Source organism: Streptopelia decaocto, assembly GCF_964273445.1.
Source record: "Streptopelia decaocto genome assembly, chromosome: 10".
Taxonomy (NCBI): Eukaryota; Metazoa; Chordata; class Aves; order Columbiformes; family Columbidae; genus Streptopelia; species Streptopelia decaocto.
In genome coordinates, this window is record NC_138665.1 from 1,989,608 (window position 1) to 2,009,854 (window position 20,247).

General features: G+C 39.3%; 1 protein-coding gene across 1 annotated transcript in view; it reads right to left on the reverse strand.

Annotated features, from left to right (window-relative positions):
- Positions 1-18,847, reverse strand: part of LOC309444387 (uncharacterized protein C8orf48) — a 69,749-nt gene extending 50,902 nt beyond the window's left edge. Inside the window, exons 1-6 of the mRNA XM_082062152.1 lie at positions 18,738-18,847; positions 16,383-16,621; positions 14,015-14,137; positions 7,223-7,455; positions 4,669-4,821; positions 3,492-3,576 (exon numbers count right to left, since the gene is read on the reverse strand). Coding sequence (XP_081918278.1) covers positions 3,492-3,576; positions 4,669-4,821; positions 7,223-7,455; positions 14,015-14,137; positions 16,383-16,428 — 640 coding nt within the window. The 5' untranslated portion in view covers positions 16,429-16,621; positions 18,738-18,847. The remainder of the gene's footprint in view (positions 1-3,491; positions 3,577-4,668; positions 4,822-7,222; positions 7,456-14,014; positions 14,138-16,382; positions 16,622-18,737) is intronic.
- Positions 18,848-20,247: the final 1,400 nt, after the last annotated feature.

A 20,247-nucleotide genomic window follows, 5' to 3' on the forward strand; every position in this document is an offset into this window, starting at 1 on the left:
CCGATTTGAATAAATGGGTTCAGCTCCTCTTGGAAGCTGATCACACTGGCTGCAGTAGAAACACCAACACATGCGAACAACTGACTCTCGCACACAACAAAACCAAGACTGGGAGAGGGATTTATAAAAGGGCAGTGGCCCCAAGGGAGCCTGAAGCTTTTGAGATTTTAATGTAGCTTCAGAGAAAAACCTCAAGATTAACATAAGGGGGTACCAGTGGGACCAGGTCCTACCTGGCTCTAGTTGACCACACTCGAGCAGGGGGTTGGACCAGATGAGCTCCAGAGGTCCCTTCCAGACTCCACCATGACACATTTCACAAGTGCCTGGAAGTCAGTGTTCAAACACATTCATCTTTGTTCCCAGCTCATATCCAGGCAAGTCAATTCCACTAAAACTTCATTCCCCTTCCAATGCATGCTAGTAGCCTATTGTGAATGAGATGGAAGTTTATCCTAGAGGAGAAACAAATGAAGTCCCATGACCCAACAGATGGTTAGAAACAAGATTAAGGAATGACTGAGCCTGGAAGCCAGGTTCATTTTCGTACAGAGAAAGCACAAAATAAAGTGGAAATTACATTGCTGCATTCCATAGGAAGAATATCATTTTATCCCAAGAGTCAGTTATGAAGTCTAACATCATGAAACCAGTTATCAACATACACATAATAAACCAATGCATATATGGAAGACCCATCTGTATTTGTACAAACTTCAGCGCAATAAACTCTGCTACACAACAAATCATTCAGAAGATTAAATAACACCACTATGTGTAGCATGGAAGCTAGAAAGCAAAAGCTCCCAAGTACTTTCAATAGGCAGATTGATTTGTTTCAGTACTACAGCTGCCCACCAGATGAATCACCCTTGATCCATCTCGCTCCTTTTATACCCGAGCAAGCACAAACAAGGGAGCAGAGGAATAAATATTTCTTGATCATAGTTTTAGGGTGTTTCTTTGGATCAAAAGAAAACATCTATTGCTGAGGAAGGTGGATGGGGGAGCTCCTGTGAGGGGAAAGAGGAAGAGACGTGATCCACTCTTTTTTCCTACGTCCTCCATGTCAGAATTTTTAGATCTCTAGTCTCAAACACTGCAGGATTATAACATAAATTATTTAGAGACTCAGATCATTCATTCCATTGTACACTCCTAAGAGCTGCTACAAGAAAGCAAAAGACAAACACTTGGATCTCAGAGTCATTCTTGATAAAAAATGAAAGAACTGTAGTGAGCAGTAGAGAAACGCATGCAGACATAAGCAAAATATGCTTTGATTTTTCGGAGAAGCTATCTGAACTGTCTTAGGAACATTTACGCGAACAAACAAGCATTATACAGCCACTGTGCTGTGCGAGTATGAATACTATTTTACAGAGAAATATTGTCAGATGCTTAACCCAAATAGCTCATAGTTCAACATATCTGCATAAAGGCTTGACAAGAGTTGCAAAAAAATATTTCAGTATTTCTAGAAAGCACCTAAGTACTGAAAGCAAAAATATCAAAATGTCGTCTTTTACTTATAAAAATAATCAATTTACATTTAGAGTCCTGGAACTCACTTTCTGTGGTTTTGTAAGGGCTGAAAACTGTGTTCATTGGCAAGAACAGCAAAATTACGTTTTCAAAGGGTTCCATTCCTGATCACCACTTCTGTATCCGACTGCCCGTGTGAGACTTCACATGGAGTAACAGGCACCTCTGCCTGGTGTTAGGCAGGTTGTGAGAGACTTGGAGAGACTCAAGAAACAAGGAGCATAGTCCAAAGCAAATAAGAAACAGAGACGCACTATCTAAAAAGAAAAGGTTTATAAGATTGGAAGGTAGGAGATTTAAGGGATTTAAACATTTCTAAGGATTATAGAGTAATAGGAAGCAAAAAGCTGCATTCATTATATAGGTAGCTACATAATCTGCAGTGACAATTCTAAAGTGAAAGCCAAGCTTAGGGGAATATTTTTGATGGACTATTAAACCTGCTGTTTACAAGAAACCAGAATAAATTGTGCCAAGGCAGGGAGAACAATGAGCTTTGAACAACTCCGGCCTGCATTATATTTTCACTTGGGGCTTGATGCGCTCAGGATCAACTCCCAGTGAGATCACCCAAGGTAGGTTTTAAGCACCAAAAGGCAGATATTGGCTAAAATAGAAGGACCTCTCTACCTCTGTATCAGGTTTTCCACTGATTTGTGGGAAGTGAAAACAAGAGGCTCAACAACCTTCATACACTCTTAAAACAAGATGTAGCATACAAAAGAAAATAACTACATGGGTATACAACACAAAACCAACTTCAAGAATACATATTCTTGTCCCAAAATGGGAAAACAAAATGCAACAGTAACATTTAATTCTACTTTCTCTGTAAGAAAAATTCAGGAAAAGATCATAGATAAGGATATTCCTTCAAGATTTCTGCAGCCTTCAGACATCTAAGTGCACACAAGTCAGGAAACTGGAGATAGGTGAGAGTCAGTAACTTCATGACTCACTCAAGTCCAACGGCCCAAGGTTGCTGCAAGAGGGACACGAGCTCTCGCCATCTGCACTGATCAGCAAGGTGGCTGCATTTGTGCCCACTGATCAGCACATCTTTTGAGGCTGCAATGAAGATGATTTCCCACCAAGATCCCCAGCATAAAGCCATTTTATTTAGATATGTACTGAATACCAATCTTTCACCCACTCTGACATACAGTGACTTGGCCATCTAGGAAAATATCACAGAAAATTACGACAAATTCCAAAGTACATTCAAAAAATGGTCAAAAATATTATTTGGCATCTTACTCCAATTTTAATCTATGTTGTTTTTTCTATTCCCAGAAACCTATCCTATACAAGTTCTATGATTAATTTATCATCATTTCTTGTCCTGTTGGCATCCTCAGTCTTGCTGATTAATTTCTCTTATAGTCTCATTATTTCAGTTCTATAAATACCCCGATTTCATTTTACTCCTTTCTATAGTTACTTTGCAACCTTCTTTTTCTCCTCCACCTGGGGCTCTCGCTTCCAATTTACTATGACACAGTGGGCAAAGATTGAGCTGAAATCCAGTAATTATACCTCCCTGCCCTGAAAAACAGAATCATTTGTTTTTCTTATGGATGGAAGCAGCTGTGAGCTGCTCTGAAATTCCACAAGCAATCCCACAAAAAACAATACTTTTTACTTGTCAGATTAATAACAGAAAGCATTGGTTTCATAATTTGAAAAACGTATTGAGCTGGATTACAATATATTGCAACATTTGTGTTTAGGGAAAATGAAGGGTTGAACCATAACCCAGACACCCACATGCTGGGCATATCTGCTTCTACCTGCAAGAATATTAAACCACCAGCCAATTCATCACTGACAACACAGGTTACATCCACAATCGTTGGCATTCAGTACGTGACTGCCTGCAGACGACTCTCCCAGTTCTTTATGTCCTTGAGTTACGTTTATTGCCTTCAGGCTTTACATTTTCTGACCTTTCAGCCTTTGCCATAAGTTCCTGGGATCCTCTGAAGGTTTGGGAAAGCTTTCAAGTGCTTCTCCTATACGTGTAAGCACATCCTGAAATAAAAAAGGAACATGAAAATTACCTGGTTTTGTATCCCTGACATTTCTCGTGTCCTGTATCGCAGGCCTACCATTGGCAGCCATATCCAGTCCCTAAAAAAGCAAATAGGCAGGCAGTTTTGCTGGACTTTTAAAGCATCCTGCTTAAAAACTTTGTCAAACAGTGCAGTCAGTGATCTGCCCCATAAAGTAGGTTTATTCCCTAAGGAGGGGAAGGAAAAAGCAGCTGGCCATTTCGAGGAAGCTGGGAGAAAAAAGTGAAGCCTCACTTGAGACTGAAGTTCTCACATCTTAGCTACCAAGTAAATGGGAGTCAAAAATCAGGAGACTGGCATTATTAGGTTAAAAAAAAGAATATGTGGTAGAATGCACAAATTCCCACCCTGCTCACAAACACAGAAAGATCTTGGGGCTTCCAAGAGAACGATTATTCACTGCTCAGAAACAACCTGCTTTCAATCTGACTCCCTTCCAAAAAGAGGATAGTTCTTCCTTCAGGAAGATCATCCTGAGGAACAGCCACAGACGACCCAAGGAGTTCCCTAAGTTTCAGCTCACAGTGCCTACTGTCTATTTCAGAAGTATTTACTAACAATACAGCTTGAATCTTTTTGACAAGAGACGCAGACAGTTCTTCCAAGAAATCTCCATGTATCTGAGAGGCCTCAGCCTCCACAACGTGCTGCAGCATCCTATTCTGACACCACTACGCCAAAGGATGAGTAAGGAGGACTAGTATGGCCATAGTTACCTACTACCACATCATTTTGTTGTTTACCATTTTGTCTTGGACAGCCCACCAGAAAACAAACTGTGGAAAAATAATCAAGATGTACCGCAAAACAATTCTAGGACATCCTGGTAAAGACCTTCATCTTACATAAATCAGGCAAGCTCAAATAATCTGATTAGTATGTTACTCTTAAGCATTTTGTTAAAGATATGGAGCCAAATTCTATTTTGACTTGCACTGCATTCAGGTCAATCTCATCTCCTTGCCATAAATCAGGGGAAATCTCACAGATCCTTCAGTTACAGTATGTATAAAAGGTACCACAATTTTGTTTATAAACAACATTTGCTTACTCTGGAGTAAATATGTTCTTCCAATTTCTCTTGGATTAGAGCACTTTCCATTAGCATCTTCTTCCGTCTGAGAAAGGCAATCTTGGCTAGCTCTGCTTGCTGCTTCTGACAGTCAGGGCACACTGAAGATTCATGGAGCTGAGCTTCTGTCACCTGAAAGATGAGACTTCACTGCAATGAGCAATGTCTGTCCCAGCAAGAGGGCCACTCCATTAAGAACAAGCAATAAGAATACAGATACTGTCTGCAGACAAAGATTTGCTTTTGTAGGCAGTTTTAAATTATTTCATAATCTTCAGCACAGTATCATCTTCATGAGCCTGTCTGAATGTTTTCACACTAAATATATTTGCCCAGGTATTGTCCCTTCCAGCACTGATAACTTAGTCTTTGTATTTCAGAACCACAGCACTGATGTGTAACATGCTAATTCTTCTTATAAGAAGCAAAGTTTCCCTGATGCTTGAGGTTGCATAGACATTTCCGACTTCTTCCAGATACTATAAGAGTCAAAAAAAATGAAGTCATGTTATTGCCAAGCAACACATCAGTGACCAGCCAAAACCAACTGTGAGGATACAATTATACTGGTAAAAAAAAAGTTTTAATAAGCATAACTCATTTGACCCTGGGTGGATGCTCAGTAGAAATTACTATTTTTGCCAATGTAAATCTATACATATTTTGCTAGTGCTAAATACGTTTAGAGCACCACCAGCTGTTAGTTACTCTGGCTTAATGAGTACCTGATGCTCCAGAAGCCAGCCTGTGCATGCTACCCAGTCTTACACAACAGCAAATACTCTAATTCCTGAAGGCTCAATTAAGTTAAATTAACGCATTTTACTCCGCATTTCAAATACCTGATCATCACAAGTCAGTAATGGCAATTGTTCATCAGATAACTGCTTGTCTGTAATGAGGCTATAGCAACAGCAGTATTCCTGTGCTGACAGTATACAAAAGGCCTTAAATACCAAATTATAAGAGGTTATAATTATCTCTACAAATTCTAAGAGGTAAATAAACTCTGAAGCAATGAGTTCAAATATCTACATGCAGCTCTGAGTCAGAATACAAACAAAATTCTACAGTTTTCTCTGTAAGATAAACAATACTACTTATTAATTCCTACATTAGTTTATCCACCATGAAATCTGAAGCATATTTAATATCATTACACAAATCCCGATATCAATAATTTTATCTGATTTAATTTACAGAGATTCCACCTGGCTACACAAACACAATAAGTTGCTACAAAAGCAGTGGAATCAATCCTAGAAAGTCACATCTAAAGTCTTTCTGTCATCTTCCTTGATTTCTTCTCCTCTACATAAAAATGTTACTATGTGGAGGTAAAGACAGAAGCAAATAGGCACAGCAGTCACAGTTACTCTTCTTAGAAAATGTATTACCATACTTGTAAGACAAATAAAGAGGCAGTAAAAATTCTACAAGATTTGGATGGTGGGTGCGTTAACATTTATACAATAGAAGAATGCAGTTGCAGACTGCTGAAATTTCAAAACAATTTAATCAAACAGGAAGCCTGAAATAATCATCATGTCAGAACCAACTTTAAAAGTATTACTCCCTGCTCACCTGGCAGAGGCTTTGCAGAGGATTACTATGATATATGGCAATAAATGAAAGCCAGCAAACATGATAGAGATAAAACAAATTACTAACTACTATTCAAAGCTCATTTTTTGTTTAATCAGAAATACCTCCCCAGCTGCAGACATTCTGTACCAATTTCAAACAAAGCACAGACATTCGCCAAGGCCCAGATTTATGGGTAAAGGCATCCGTAGGCAATGGTCACTGCTCAAATCCACATAACCTCATATTCAAATCCAACTGCAAGCACAAAGCAAGAATGCAAGTATCACCACCCAAAAAAATACCAGACTTAGAAGCAGAGCCGAAGGGAAGAGCTGTGGTGAGAAAGAACACTGGGCTGGTGCATAAGAAAAGCACTGGGAATTGCATAAAGATGATCCAGAGGCTTCTTCATAAAGGAACGGATGTAAACAAGATTCTATAGGACATGCTTTAGTTCTTAATTTTACCTAATGTCTAAGACAGCTGGGAGCAGGGGGGAAGGTTCTGCTTTTGGAATACTTTTAATACTGTAGTCACAAAGCCTCCATAATAAAATAAAATGCTGAATACTTCTATAAGTAACAGGTGCAAACATAACCAGAAAATAAGACTTTTTTTCTTCAGTTGATCCAGAGCTTATTGTGGTCTGCAATAACTGATCATCCCAGCCTCACTCAATCACACAAATCATTATAAAATATTGTGTGGTGATAAAATAATGATTTGATTATTTACCAACAACAGTTCTGCAGTAGTGTCTAACAAGAACATGAAAAAGGTAAATCTGGAGATACCAAGCGAAATATCTCTTTCAGAGATGCCTGAGAGCGGCATCAGTAAGGTCTGTCTGATTTGATCCTTATATTACAGGGTTTGGTGGGTATTTTTTCTAGTGGTTCTCCAAAAAGCATAGGCAAAATCTACATTTTTTCCTTCCTTGCAGTACCTGTTTAACAGTCTCTCTGATATTTTTCAGGCGGATTCTATTCATTAGCTGATCAGGAACGATGCAGTTCAAATCACTTGTCTCCCGTTTCTTTGCTGTGAATCCAGGCTGCAGCTTTCTTGACTTGCCACCGTCTGCCTGCTTAGAGTGCAGCTGCTGACGCATCTTGCTTATCTTAATGGTGCAAAAAGACCGAAGAGCATCCAGTTCTCCATCTAATAATTCAGTAGTTTCTGTCAGGCATAAATCAAGATAACAAAAGTGTCAATTACTGTATCAGGGAAAGAGAAGAAATACTATATCTGTGTGACCTCCTAATATATTTAGCAAAAAAACAAACCAAATGTCAAGCCTAGAGGCAATGACTGTAATAAGAGCAGTGCAGAATTTTTTTTAAAATATGGATGATAACTGTAGGAACTCGCACAATTAACGTCTCTACAAATAGTCTCCAAAGAGCAAAGGGTATAAGAACCCTAAAGAATGAGGCTACTTAATGATACAGCACAAATATTTTAGTAAAGCAAGTACTTAAATACTATGCCATTAAATAAACTGAGTTTCAATGACTGTCTGATACAGATTTAGCTTCTTCCTGCCTGAAACTGCAACTTGCTAAAACAAAATGAATTAACATTTAAAGAGAGCTACTCATTTAGTACCTCTAAGGAGCAATTCGTAAGACACTGAACAATTAGAGGCAGAGTCTATTTCTAACTCTGGAGAACACCTCAAATATATTCTACAACCTACAGAGCTTCAATTATAATTTCCTAAATACTGTATACGAGCTTGTTTAAACAATATCTTTCATTCTTTTATCCTCTCTTATCCTTCCCAGCGGCAAGAAATAATAAATAAAAACTGAGAGATTATACTTCAGATGGGCAGGTAAGGATGGATTTGCAACTTCATTCAACACTTAGTGGGAGATTTTCCACAGGCTTAAACACAACCAATCAATACAGACTAGCTAACATGAGTCACTGCGTTACAATTTCAGTATTTCGCTAGCATCAGCTTATAATGATGCTGTACAGTACTACATGACCTTAAGGCACCCTGCTGTTTTCAACTATATAAAGAGGGGAGAGTACCTCTCTACTTTTATTGCACAGATTTCTCTTTTCTGTTACTACTGAAGCCAAACTAAACACTTTAATGTGTGTAATTAAAGAAGAAATGAAGAGGAGACAAAACATTCAAGTAAGCATTACTGGAAGACTCAGGAATACCTTTGCACTCCGCTAACGCTACCGCAGTTCCCTCCTCCAGGTTCTGCTTCCACAGTCAAAAAAGGTCAGAGATCTAATAATGACTGCACAGGTAAGGTATGGTCACTTTGTTTTAACCCAAAGCATTCAGAAACAAATTATACTGCCCATTTAGCTAGAAAGTAGGATTATATCATCCAAATAGTCCCTCCATATTGTCTGTTTCACTTGTTTTCAGTGATTAAATTCAGTTCTACATTTTCTAGACAAGCACTGCATATTCCAGGGTGTCTGTCTGACATTGGCATTCCAGTCCTGTGGGGTACCCTGCCATAACCACCACACAAATCCCCAAAACACCGAACAATATTAATGTGAAACTTTGCCTAAATATGCTGCAGTGAGTTTAGTCTCAAGTACATAAGATAGAGCTGTGGAATTTTGCAAGGGAACCAAGTATCTCTTCAGAAATGCAGCTGATCTGTGTAACAGATGAGTGGATCTACAATTAAGACTAAGCCAAGCAGGAATCAATGAGCTTTGCTTTATGGACAACAAGGAAAGTACATGATTTAAGTGCAACTACCACTGTTCAGAATCAGTTATCATAAAGCAATTTATTCCTCCTTAGAAGACAACGTATTAAACTGAATAAAGACATAGTGATACTTTATAGACAGAGGAATAACAATTAACAATACTTTAGAATCCAATTTAACAAAAAGATTTCTCTTGGGTAGGATCATGACCATTTCAGTAGAAACCACCATTTCAGTCATCAGGCCATTTTTCCTTAAAATTGCAATGCAGAATCCCTGTAAAACAGTGTCAATCATGTGTCACTACTGGGTTTAATCACACTAATAAAATAGTGGCATTTTCATCTATGCTGCACATAGAATGAGTAAAAAGATTTAAAAGTTACTATTGAGGGAGGAAAAAAATCCTAGAACAAAGCATTTACATATCCTAAGTTGAGTATTCAAATGCTTAAGTAAAACACATGGGGTCTGTTGAACATTTAGTGACAATTTAATACCAGTCTAATTAATTCACGGAAGTTTCTCCTGAAATACAGAAGAGCATTTTAATTAAAAATTGGTTTCTAATAGCACATTAATTGTGTGCTGCCATACGCCCACCCATTTGCTCATTTGCACCTACAGACATCGGAAGAAATGCTAAAGAGAACAGCAGTTTTTAAACCTGACTGCACAACCCATTTCAAAAAGTTACTACTTTAATATTAATTCATGTTTAGCAGTAAATAAGCTCAGAAAGAATAAAATTATCGAGGACTATCATTTTACTGAAACAAGAACAAAAAAATGGTAAGTCAGCATGCAGTTAAATTCTGAGAAATCTAGTATTTTAACTGCAAGTTAACTATTTACACTTTCACGTTTTCTTCTAGGTATATGAGGTTCACCTGTCCTTCAGCTGGAAGAAAAAAGATGCACACAAGAGATCTATGCACTTGCTTTGGTAGTTGGTTTTATTTCTTGTGTCTTTTATCTATTCCCTCCTTTCCATCTTTGAACTAGACATGCTCGAATGCTCTGTCTCCGTTTGTGGTGACAGACTTAAATGTCACCGCATGTCTGTCTGCAGAGAGTCCCTGCCAGTGCCAATTACCGTTCCAGAAGTACATTTTTGCTGACGCTTGGTTGCCCCAAATCCTGCATTCCCACCCCCTCTTCGCTGGAGAGGACTGAGGCAGGAACAGGTGACAAGAAGAGCAAAACCAGACACCAGAACAGACACCAAGTCAGAGCAGTAAGGTCACAGCACAGAATATTTGCAAAGTAAAGCACAACAAACTGCACCAAGAAGCTGCTTGGATGACAGAAGCACTCAGTGTGTACCAACAGAGATTAGCTAATCTCTGTGTCTACATTCTAAACCCTGCTGTGTGGTTTATAACTAAGTGACCTACATAGATTTTGCTTTCTGTATGCAACCGTATCTTTAAGTATGACATTTTAAATCTACATGAGTGCAGGGAGAAGAATAAAGAAAAATCTTTATTGAGGTTCCTTTTCCTTTGATGTCCAACTTTGATTTGAAAGGAAATCAGGCAGGCATTTTGTTGTTACTACTCTCTACTAATACTCTATTTTAAGAAGAAAAAATGTAAACCAGTTAAAGGCAACATAACTGTGAAAGGCAGTAACTGGTAACTACTCCTCAGAAAGATTTTAACTTTGCATCTCAAGATAACATTTTCATAATTATCTAAATAGCATTTGTACAACTGAGTTCTGCAGCTCAGAGTAACACACTGACAGCCAGATTCATGCAGATAACACAGAACTGATACAAATGGTCTGAAATACCAAGTTTGTTGTTTTTTTTTTTAACAAATATGAATTTAAAGCAACTAAAGTTTCCTCCAGGATGCTGAAGGATACCCTCAGTTTCCGCCAACATTAGTGAGATGGGACAATATTAAGAATCTTGCAGAATCCACGTCTTCTGGAAGAAACTAATTCTTTCCCGGTTCCATAAAGGCATTAATTAACTTGAACTTTCTTTATTAGCAGGGGTTTCCATTTAGATGTTGCTGGTTGAGATTTCCCCATCTAGTGCACATTATCACTACTTTATTCTACTGCAGAATCAGAAGCGAAGTGTGGAATCTCAGGGCCTAACTAGGTCTGCAGGAATCCCACAACGTGCACATTTCTCAAGCAATAAACTTTGGTGTTGAAAAGCTCAGAAATAGGAAAAAGACACAGTATAGACTACTGAATACCTGCTCCCTTCTCCAAACATAACAGGGGGATGTTTTCTCAATTCTTATGAAGAGACTATTACTACTCCTGTTTGGTAAGTCAATAATTAAATGCTTGGACATAAGAAAATTTGTGAACAAAATGAATATAAACTAGATCTACTCAAAAATACTCTGGACAAGCTGGGAAAAAATCTGATACAGAAAAATAAGCACTTTTACTTCCCTCAGGGCACACATATCTAAACACACATATTTGCTAGAGCCTTTCACCTTAACAACACAAACCACAAGTATTTGTTTGCCTGTATCTATACTGGCCTTTTTAACTTTTAGATTTCCCATGGTTGACACCACTATCATAACAACAATAATGGTTAAATCGGTAATATTGACTGAACTGTATTTCAGCCACAAACCTGCCTGATGCTGCTCAAACATTGCTATGCCTCTAGATAACACACATTAGGAGTAACAGCTCTCTCACTTTTGCCAGCTATAGCGCAGTGGACACACTGCAGAAAAATAAATGAGCAAAGCATTTAATGTAGACACAACCACAAACAAAGGCTGAGAGTAAACTTCTGCACGCAGTACAACTCAGAAGTGGTAAACAGTCCCACTTCAATTTTCAGATACATCCAAGTTGAAGAACTGCAGTTTCTTGTAGTAAATTTTAAAGCTAATAGTCTTTGGAATAACCTATTATATATTATTAACATACAGAATTGAGGACTTAGTCATTTTGTGTTGCACAGTTGGGTAGAAGGTCAGAGAAGAGGAGGACTGAAGGATAGCTATGACAGAAACTCCTCACTTCTCTTGAGGCCAACATCTAGGTTTGTCTTCTTTCAGCCCACAAACAAAACTACAAAAAATAAGCATCACATTCCAGGACATTACCATATGCCAACCAGGATTTCCACACACCGCCCTCCCTATCCACATTTAACGCTATCAGTAGCAAGATAATAAAAATAATTTGGTTTATTACCTGAAGACAAAATCAAAAGTACCATGCATTCTCAGTGCATACATCATTCATTCTGCTGAATTTACTGAGAGGCCTAACTGTGCAGCAATCTAGTTCTAGGTGAGCTCATCTTCTATTGTATTTAAAAAAGAAAAAAAGCCCCCAGTTGATAAAGTAAGAGGTTTGGGGGCTACCAAGTACTGAATTAAGTCAAAGAAAAGCAGGCATTTACAGATGTCAGTATACAACAGCTGCTGTGTTTATTTTGTTTATATGTTAATATTCTGCAATAAAAAATGTAGTACATAGCTAAGTATGATTGACACTGATGAATTCAGGGAGAACTTGCCAATGCCATGACATTGTACTGTGTTTGCATGAAAGCAGCAAAAGCCTGAACCTTATTTTGTGCTCTTCACATTGTTACAGCTTTTCCAACTGCTACCAATGTCCCTAAGAAGTGCTTTGCTGCTACCATGACAAGTGCTAGGACAGCAGACAGAATACAACACATCACTGCATAAACCAGCACAAGCTCATGAAACAGAACTAGCTACTCCAAGTCCATAAACCAAAGGCACAATGTTCCTTTGTGCAGGGAAATTAAGAGGATAAAACCTTACCAAGTGTAACATTCAAGGGAAAGCTCTGCAGTGATGGAAAACCTCAATGTTCTACTGGTGTTTATAATTCATTCAATGAATCTGAACTCATCAGTTTTTTTCCAATTTCTCTATGAATCAAATGGTCACAAGATTCTCATGTATTTTAGGCAGACTATCTCGGAGGAGCTCACCAGGAGAAGCCTCTACTATAGATGAGATGATCTACATTGACTGTCTTCTCACTTGACTACATGGCAGTCTTGGAAAACCAGTAATAGAAAGATAAATGCTGAAGATGAGTCAGGAACTCATCACATTGACTCATCACTGCCGTGAATGAGCTATGCAATTAAGAATAGCCTAAAAAATTATCTTGGGTCATGTTTTCCTACAATATATGGACAGTTTGAGAATGCTTGTATGCAAATGCAATGCCGTGAAGTACCTAGGCAGGAGGATCTCCCTGGATAATCAGTCTTACAGGTAAGCTGCAAAACTTCAGAGTTTGTTCACTTTTCATGTACGTACAGACTGAGGAAGATGCCCCTTCTGCTTCAATTATTTTTTGCTCAACTACAGTTTTCTTGCTCTTTTTTAATTAAAAATAGTATCTCTGACCCATTTTTTTGAAAGACTCAAGTAGGACTTGCATCCCACCATCTGCTCTCAACAGTTGCTTGCATAACCAGCACATGCAAACAGGATCCTTCCTTCCTCCCTCCTCCTCCCTACACATCATTGCCTTGGTTAAAGCTGCTTCATCGTTCTTGCCAAAATCTGCGCCCTGCTGCCTCCCTCAGGAACCAAAACATGGCAAATAAGTAATTCAGTAATTAATACAACTGATTAACACGGGAAAAAACATTTTAGACAAATTCTGAAGTTTACTTTGGAGGGGGGCAAAACAAAAACCAAAAAACCTCCACCACACTCCTAGTACGTGTCCAGCTGGAGAAAAAAAGAGAAAAACTAAACAGTCCAACTAAATTTACGATGTGGATATATTTTTAATGTATTTATACAGATCTTGTGATAATGCATCACTAGGATAATGTCACTATGTCAAAAAAAATCAAAGCCACGTGTGTTATGGGAAACAAGCTGCTTTCCAAGAAAGCATAAAAGAGGAGCGTCATACTTAATTACCTGGCTAATTAAGACAGGCTAATTATCTGTCTTAAGCTGTACATAAAATTTAAGCCTAGTTAAATGTTTACATCACCTTTCAAAAAGAATTATAATGTCTACTAAAGTTACCAAACTCACCAGCATGAGTTTTGATGAGAGATTTTTCTCGCTTAATGTCAGCTGCTGGATTTTTTGGATCAATCCATTTTCCCACGACATCCTTTTCTACGGCTGCAGAAACCGCTACTTCCAACTGCTCATCTACATGGAAAAAAGGCAGCTCAGAACACACATGGTAAAGAAAGCAGGAGTGCAGAAAAACAAAGCGGGAGGCAAATGATCCTCCACTTGAACGTGAGAGTTTTCTCTGTAGATAGAAGAGAAACCCCAAGCCATAGGACTATACAAATATCAGTGATTTCCAGGTAAAATTCTGAGCAAGCTTCTGTCCCACAAAGTATCTTGTAGTGCTCGTTTCTAACCACTCCACCAAAAGACAATATAGCATACTTTGAAAAAAACAGTGACTACTGCTTAGAGTTTGTTGACACATCCAATTTAATCTGTAATGCTAATTTAAATGCAGTCTACCTGCTCCCTCATTCAACCCCATCACTTATTTTTAGCTATACACAGGCTCTTCAGGTACCATCGGGAGCTCAGGTGAACTGTCTCAAGGTATTCCAAGGGAAAATAATGGTGAGGCAGGGGAAATTAAAAAACCTGTATCAACTCCCCATTCTCCAGGCTGCTGCAGCACAACTCCACCTCTGCAGAAACTGAGGAAAGAGCAAAGAAGCTAAAAGGGAATAGCTGGGAAAAGGCAAAAGACTTTAGAGGGCAGAAAGGTCACTGCCATCAAGAACAAGATGCGTGTGGCATAGTCCCAGTTCAAAATACTGAGAACACTCAGGATGCAGCTAACTTCTCTTTTTTCAAGGTACTAATAGCAAATTCAGTGTGCTTATATGATACAAAGAAAATACATGTCCCTATGGGGACACCGGCATGACAGGTTTTCTATGGTTTTTATTAGTTATATATGCTGCTCTCAGTAAGATATGCACCACAGCGTATCTGTTTCCCAAAATATTTTTCTATTAATTACTCCCTAGTTTCTCAGTTAACTGGTAGTATTCAGAATATTCCGTAATTTTATGAATCATTAACCTTGTAAAGATAAAAAGTAGTAACACTTATTAAAAACATGTCTGTGCACACAGCAAGGACTCCTCCCAGCATGTACTCCTTGATATCAGAAAAAAGGACTTCAGTGGTTAGACACTGAATATTTTTAAAACCCCTTGTTTTATCTCCAGAAAAAAAAAAAAAAAAGGTTATTAAAACCTACCATTTGTAAAAAGTAAAAAATTTAAGCCAAACTGTTAAATCTATTAGATACTGCTCATTTATACCAATGTAACATGAACTAACACTAAGGCAATGATCATCTCTTTATTCATATTTTGAAGCACTGATACTTAATTCTATATTCTAAGCTACGATAAACAGGGTTTATGTTTATGTATATATATCCAACGGCAAATTTTGTCCTGCATTGTTGGGATATCATGCCTAAACAGTATTTGAAAGGGATTCCTAATTATAACAGTGCTGGTTAATACTGCAGAATGAAGAAAAAAACAAAACAAAAAAAAAACCACAAACACAACAGTAACACATTGAATGGATGATGGAAAGGTAGAACATCTCTACCAGCAATTCTGAAGTATAGACAAGGTTAATTATACGTTGCTACATGCCAGTTGATCAAGTTGGCCTGAGTAGAAGCAGATTACAAGAGCAACAGCCAACAGACATTAAAATAAATCTTAAGTCTCTGCTACTTTAAAAAAACATATTTGAAGTGTTGTAGCTAAATTTTAAAGCTAAAGTGATTATATACACTGACAAGCTCCTGAGTTAAAGAGAGATTTAAAAAAAAAAATTCACCTCTTCAAGAACTCAAAATAATTACCAGACCAATCTTGGAGAAAAGGAAAATGTAGAAGAATGACAGAGAACCCCACAGAGACAGAAGAAACCCAACAATGTATTATAGCAGTTAGCTTATGACCTGCTGCCTGCTTCTTATCATTCATCTGATGCAGCTTTATGGTACTATCTAAGCCTCTAAAAAATCTGAAGTCCTGGAACTTTCCCCATGTACTTGGAAAAATTATTTTATGGCCAACTATCTTTTTACATGGTAACTCAGTCAACATTATCTTGCAGAATTTTTTCTTAATGTGCCAACAAAACTACAGCATCACAAGATTACCAAGGAAGGGTTTCCATGACCAAATCACACCCTTCTGCACGTAGCTGTCAGCAAATCCTGAGAGTACAAAACACAGATCTAGTCAGCATACTGAGGTTCCGTTGCTTTGCACAGCAAGAATGCAGTATGCAATTTTTACATTTTTGGTTTTTGATGATTCAAGTCTTCACTGCACTGATTTAAAGCTGTGAAAAGCAGGTCTCAAGCATAGGAAACTCTGCATACCTGCATGATTTCGGCCTGCCAGCTGTGACATGCCTTCCAACATCATCTGACACAGCAAGACCCCTCTAAATCCTCTGTGGAACAACGCAATTCAGACAGTTCGCTCACTCGCTGCCAGCAGGATTCTTCCTCCCCACCAAAGGGCTCATATCTTCACCATAGCCCACACCAGAGCTCCTGTAACTCTGGCTCCATTCTGTCCACCACTTTTCATGGTAACCAGTACTATATCTGCAGCACTGTAAACAAAAACAGGTTCAGTTATCCAAGAAGAATGAGTGGATTACTTACAGCAATGGAGGACTATTACAGCTCAGCTCACACCCAATTTAGCTATGAAAGGTGGTCAAAATAATTACTTAATCAGTGCACTTGATCAAGGCAACACCCTTCAAAGCACTCCTGCCAATCACTAAGATCTACTGGGTAAGCACACAGGAACAGTCATCACCAAATATCAGCAATGACTTCTGCGCAGCATTCCTTTCAAATTTGTAGTGAATTACAGTAACACATGGATAAAAACACTCAAGAAAACAAACAAAAAAATTAAAAATTGGGTGTTTTTTTGCTTTGAGTTTATTATTAAGCCTCTCACCACTCAGAAACGCAAAACCTCCTTGTTCTTAGATTTTTGTCTAGAAAAATTAAAAGGAAAAAATAACGAGCATCAACTAGCTGATGCTCTCAAACAAGGAGTCATGCTCCCACTGTGGAAAACAGAAATAAAGTTCTCCAGATTCAAGCTCAAGTAACAAAACAGACCTCAGTCAGTTACCTATCAGGTAACAAATTTATTTTAAAGCTTTCTTATTACTTTTTTCACCCTTTTAAATTAGAATTATGCAACACCCCTCTTCCTTTGAACTTAAGGACCTAAATAACTTTGTTCTGAATAATTTTGCTCCAATTTCCTACAAAGTCTTGTAATGTAATGAGAGTAAATGTACAGGCAACATCCCTCCAGAAAGATGTTTGCAGCGGTCAGCCACGGCTCCTTCATCTGTGCGCTATTTAACGACACTGCGTCCCTAAAACAAATTCAGGACTTACTTCCCAAGGTGAGACTTCCACAACTAATCTGTAGAGCCAAATTTCTAGGTCTGAAGGTTTTCTTTTTGTTTTACCCTGGTCTCAAAAATTAAAGAATTGTTCTGATCTAAACTTTAAATAAAGACTAAGTAATACTTCTGTTCATTACATCACCACTGATTCAGGCTAGAGATTAGTTATAAAGACCAGTTTCACTGGAGAAAAACAATAGGAAATGCAAACAGAAAATCAATTAGTTCCCCAGCCCACAGCTGAGCTAAGAAGTTGCAGATACACAAGCTGCACATGGCCAATTAAAGAGTGAGAAGATTAATTTCAGCAAGTAAAGTGACCAGCTGAACAAGAAATGCTTCATATATCAGATAGGACTGATATTAGCTAATTTTCACAGTAAAAAACAGGTATTTTTTACAACATCAGCAGATCAACTTAGAAGCCATAAGTATACTTATAAGTAGCAAATAAAATATGTTTGCAAACAACTTTAAAGTTGCATCTGCTATTACACAGCTTCTATTACTCAAAAGGCCGAAGTATAATGATATCTACCTTAGGAGACTGGCAGAAAGCAAGCTTAGTGTTTCATTAAGGGTTCTGAAAAAGAGAAGCCACAGAACTGTTTGAATTCCTTTTCTAAGAGTCACTTTTTCTTACAGACATGCTGACAAAACCTTCACTCACTGCTGAGAAGATGTTGCCGTAATTGAATGTCACTAAAAACGGGAAGCACCTTAAAAGAAAACCTGAGGGAAAGAAATTCTATCCTCTTAAGAGGCAAAAACGCAATTGCAACACACACTCACGAAAAAACCCTACATTTCCAGCAAGTAACAGCCCATTAAGAAACTCTTCTCCACGCACTTTCTAGGTCAGAAGGCCACAGAGTGCGGTGTTTTTTGCTTTTGGTTGGTTTTGGTTTTTTCTCTTTTTCATTTCACCATCCTGCAACTCCATGATGAAAACGTGACTTTTAAAAACTATTTAACATACATTTTAACTGACGAATTCCCTTTTAGCCTCACATGAACCAGATGCTCAGGCCGTTTCACTGCACTGGTTCCCCTGATACCAGCCCCCTCCAGCGCAGTAACCTGCTCCGCTGTGACCAAGAGTTCTGTGAGGGAAAATCTTGCTCGCAAGGCTGGTAACACCCCACAGAAGCGCCCCAGGCCCGTGCCTGGCCTCCTCAGGCTCCCTGCTCCCCTGAGCCCCGCCGGCACCTTCCCCTCCAGGCGCCCTTTTCTTCCAGGAACACGCGGGCTCCCACAAGGCGCCCTCCTCTCCTCACACCCGGCTCCTTACCCCGGCACACCGAGAGCCTGCCGCACAGAGCGGTGCCCCGGGGCCCTGCGCTACGGAGAGGCCGCTGATGGGACCGGGGCCGCGGACACCACACTCTCAGGGCGGGCCCAGCGCCTCAAGGCTCGCCGGGACTCACCGCGGCTGCAGCCGAGAGGAGCGGGGCGGGGAGAACGCGGCGCCATCGCGCAGCGCCTGAGGCGGGAAGGCGGGAAGCTCCGCCCTGTCCGCGCTGAGGGGGCGGCGGCCTCAGCGGCCTCGGGTCTTGCGGTACCTTGGGCAGCCGGGGCAGAGCTGACCTTTCATTAAAATAGGTTTTGCTTTTATATAGTTGTGCGGTTTTTATGTCTGGGCCTGTGGCTTGGAAAACCAGGGCCTTGGTGGGCAGGCTGGTGCCTCCCTGTTCCTGCTGGTTGGAGGTGGCACCATCACAGAAATGAGGTGCAAGGAGTTTGTGTTTCAGGGGATGAAATTTACCTGTAGCTTGAGGTCCAGTTTCAATAGGTGCACTGTGATAAAAGCAGTTCTTCTGTGCACTGGGATTTGGGGTTAATTGTCACGGTTGAGACAGACAAATGACATAGATGAAGTTCTTACGTACAAACAGCAGTCTCCATTTATTGCCACAAACGCTTTTTTTATATAGTCTTGACCAGCTCATGTGTCTTTTTGCTATTGGTTACAGGCTGCAACAGTAACATATCAGTGGCTAATTTTGCTATTGTTAATGTTACTCTTTTACTCCCTTCTTTCTCACAGGTGCACCTTAATATCTTCAAGGTCAATCTCTGTTCCCATACCCTCCGTCAGGGAATCCACGGACCCACCGTAGTCCCCCCCAGTTGATATTGCTATTTCAGGTTAGCTAATACCACTTGTTTTCCTTTCAGGGAGGTCATTGCTTTTATCAAGAGAAGCTTATTCTTCAGTTCTGGGATGCACAGCCTGTTGTCTGTCACATGTAAGTCACTGAGGTTTTACCCTCTGAAGCACCTCGTGCTGTGTTTGGACTGACTTGCCAAGGCCTCAGCGTGGCCGAGACCTTCAGGACAGAGATCTTGTCTTCTCCCATTTTTGATTCAGTGCAGCTCACAACGTGCATCTCAAGTTCTCTTGTTTCTCTTGAGAGAGCTCTGTGTGCTGCAACTATACCCATAATATAAAGAAAGTTTGGCCAGTGTAATGAGATAGATGAGTAAATAAATGCATTGATGCGGTGGAGTGTAAAGCAAAGTGGAATAAACAAGTCTACCTACAAATTGTTCAAATGTTTTAAGATTCAGTCATTCACTGCTTTCTGCAGAGAGTAGACTGCTTGGTACTGGCCCTTTACATTCTCATCTAGCTTGCTACAAGAAATTAAAATAATTTGCATGTGATAAACATTTATTTTACATTTTCCATCCATACAAATTATAGTAGTGATCAGAGAGGTGTGTAGCCGTGAATGGAAGGGGCAATTATCCATAGTGCAGGAGGGGGAGTCAGCTGAATACCAATGAGACTTAGGCTG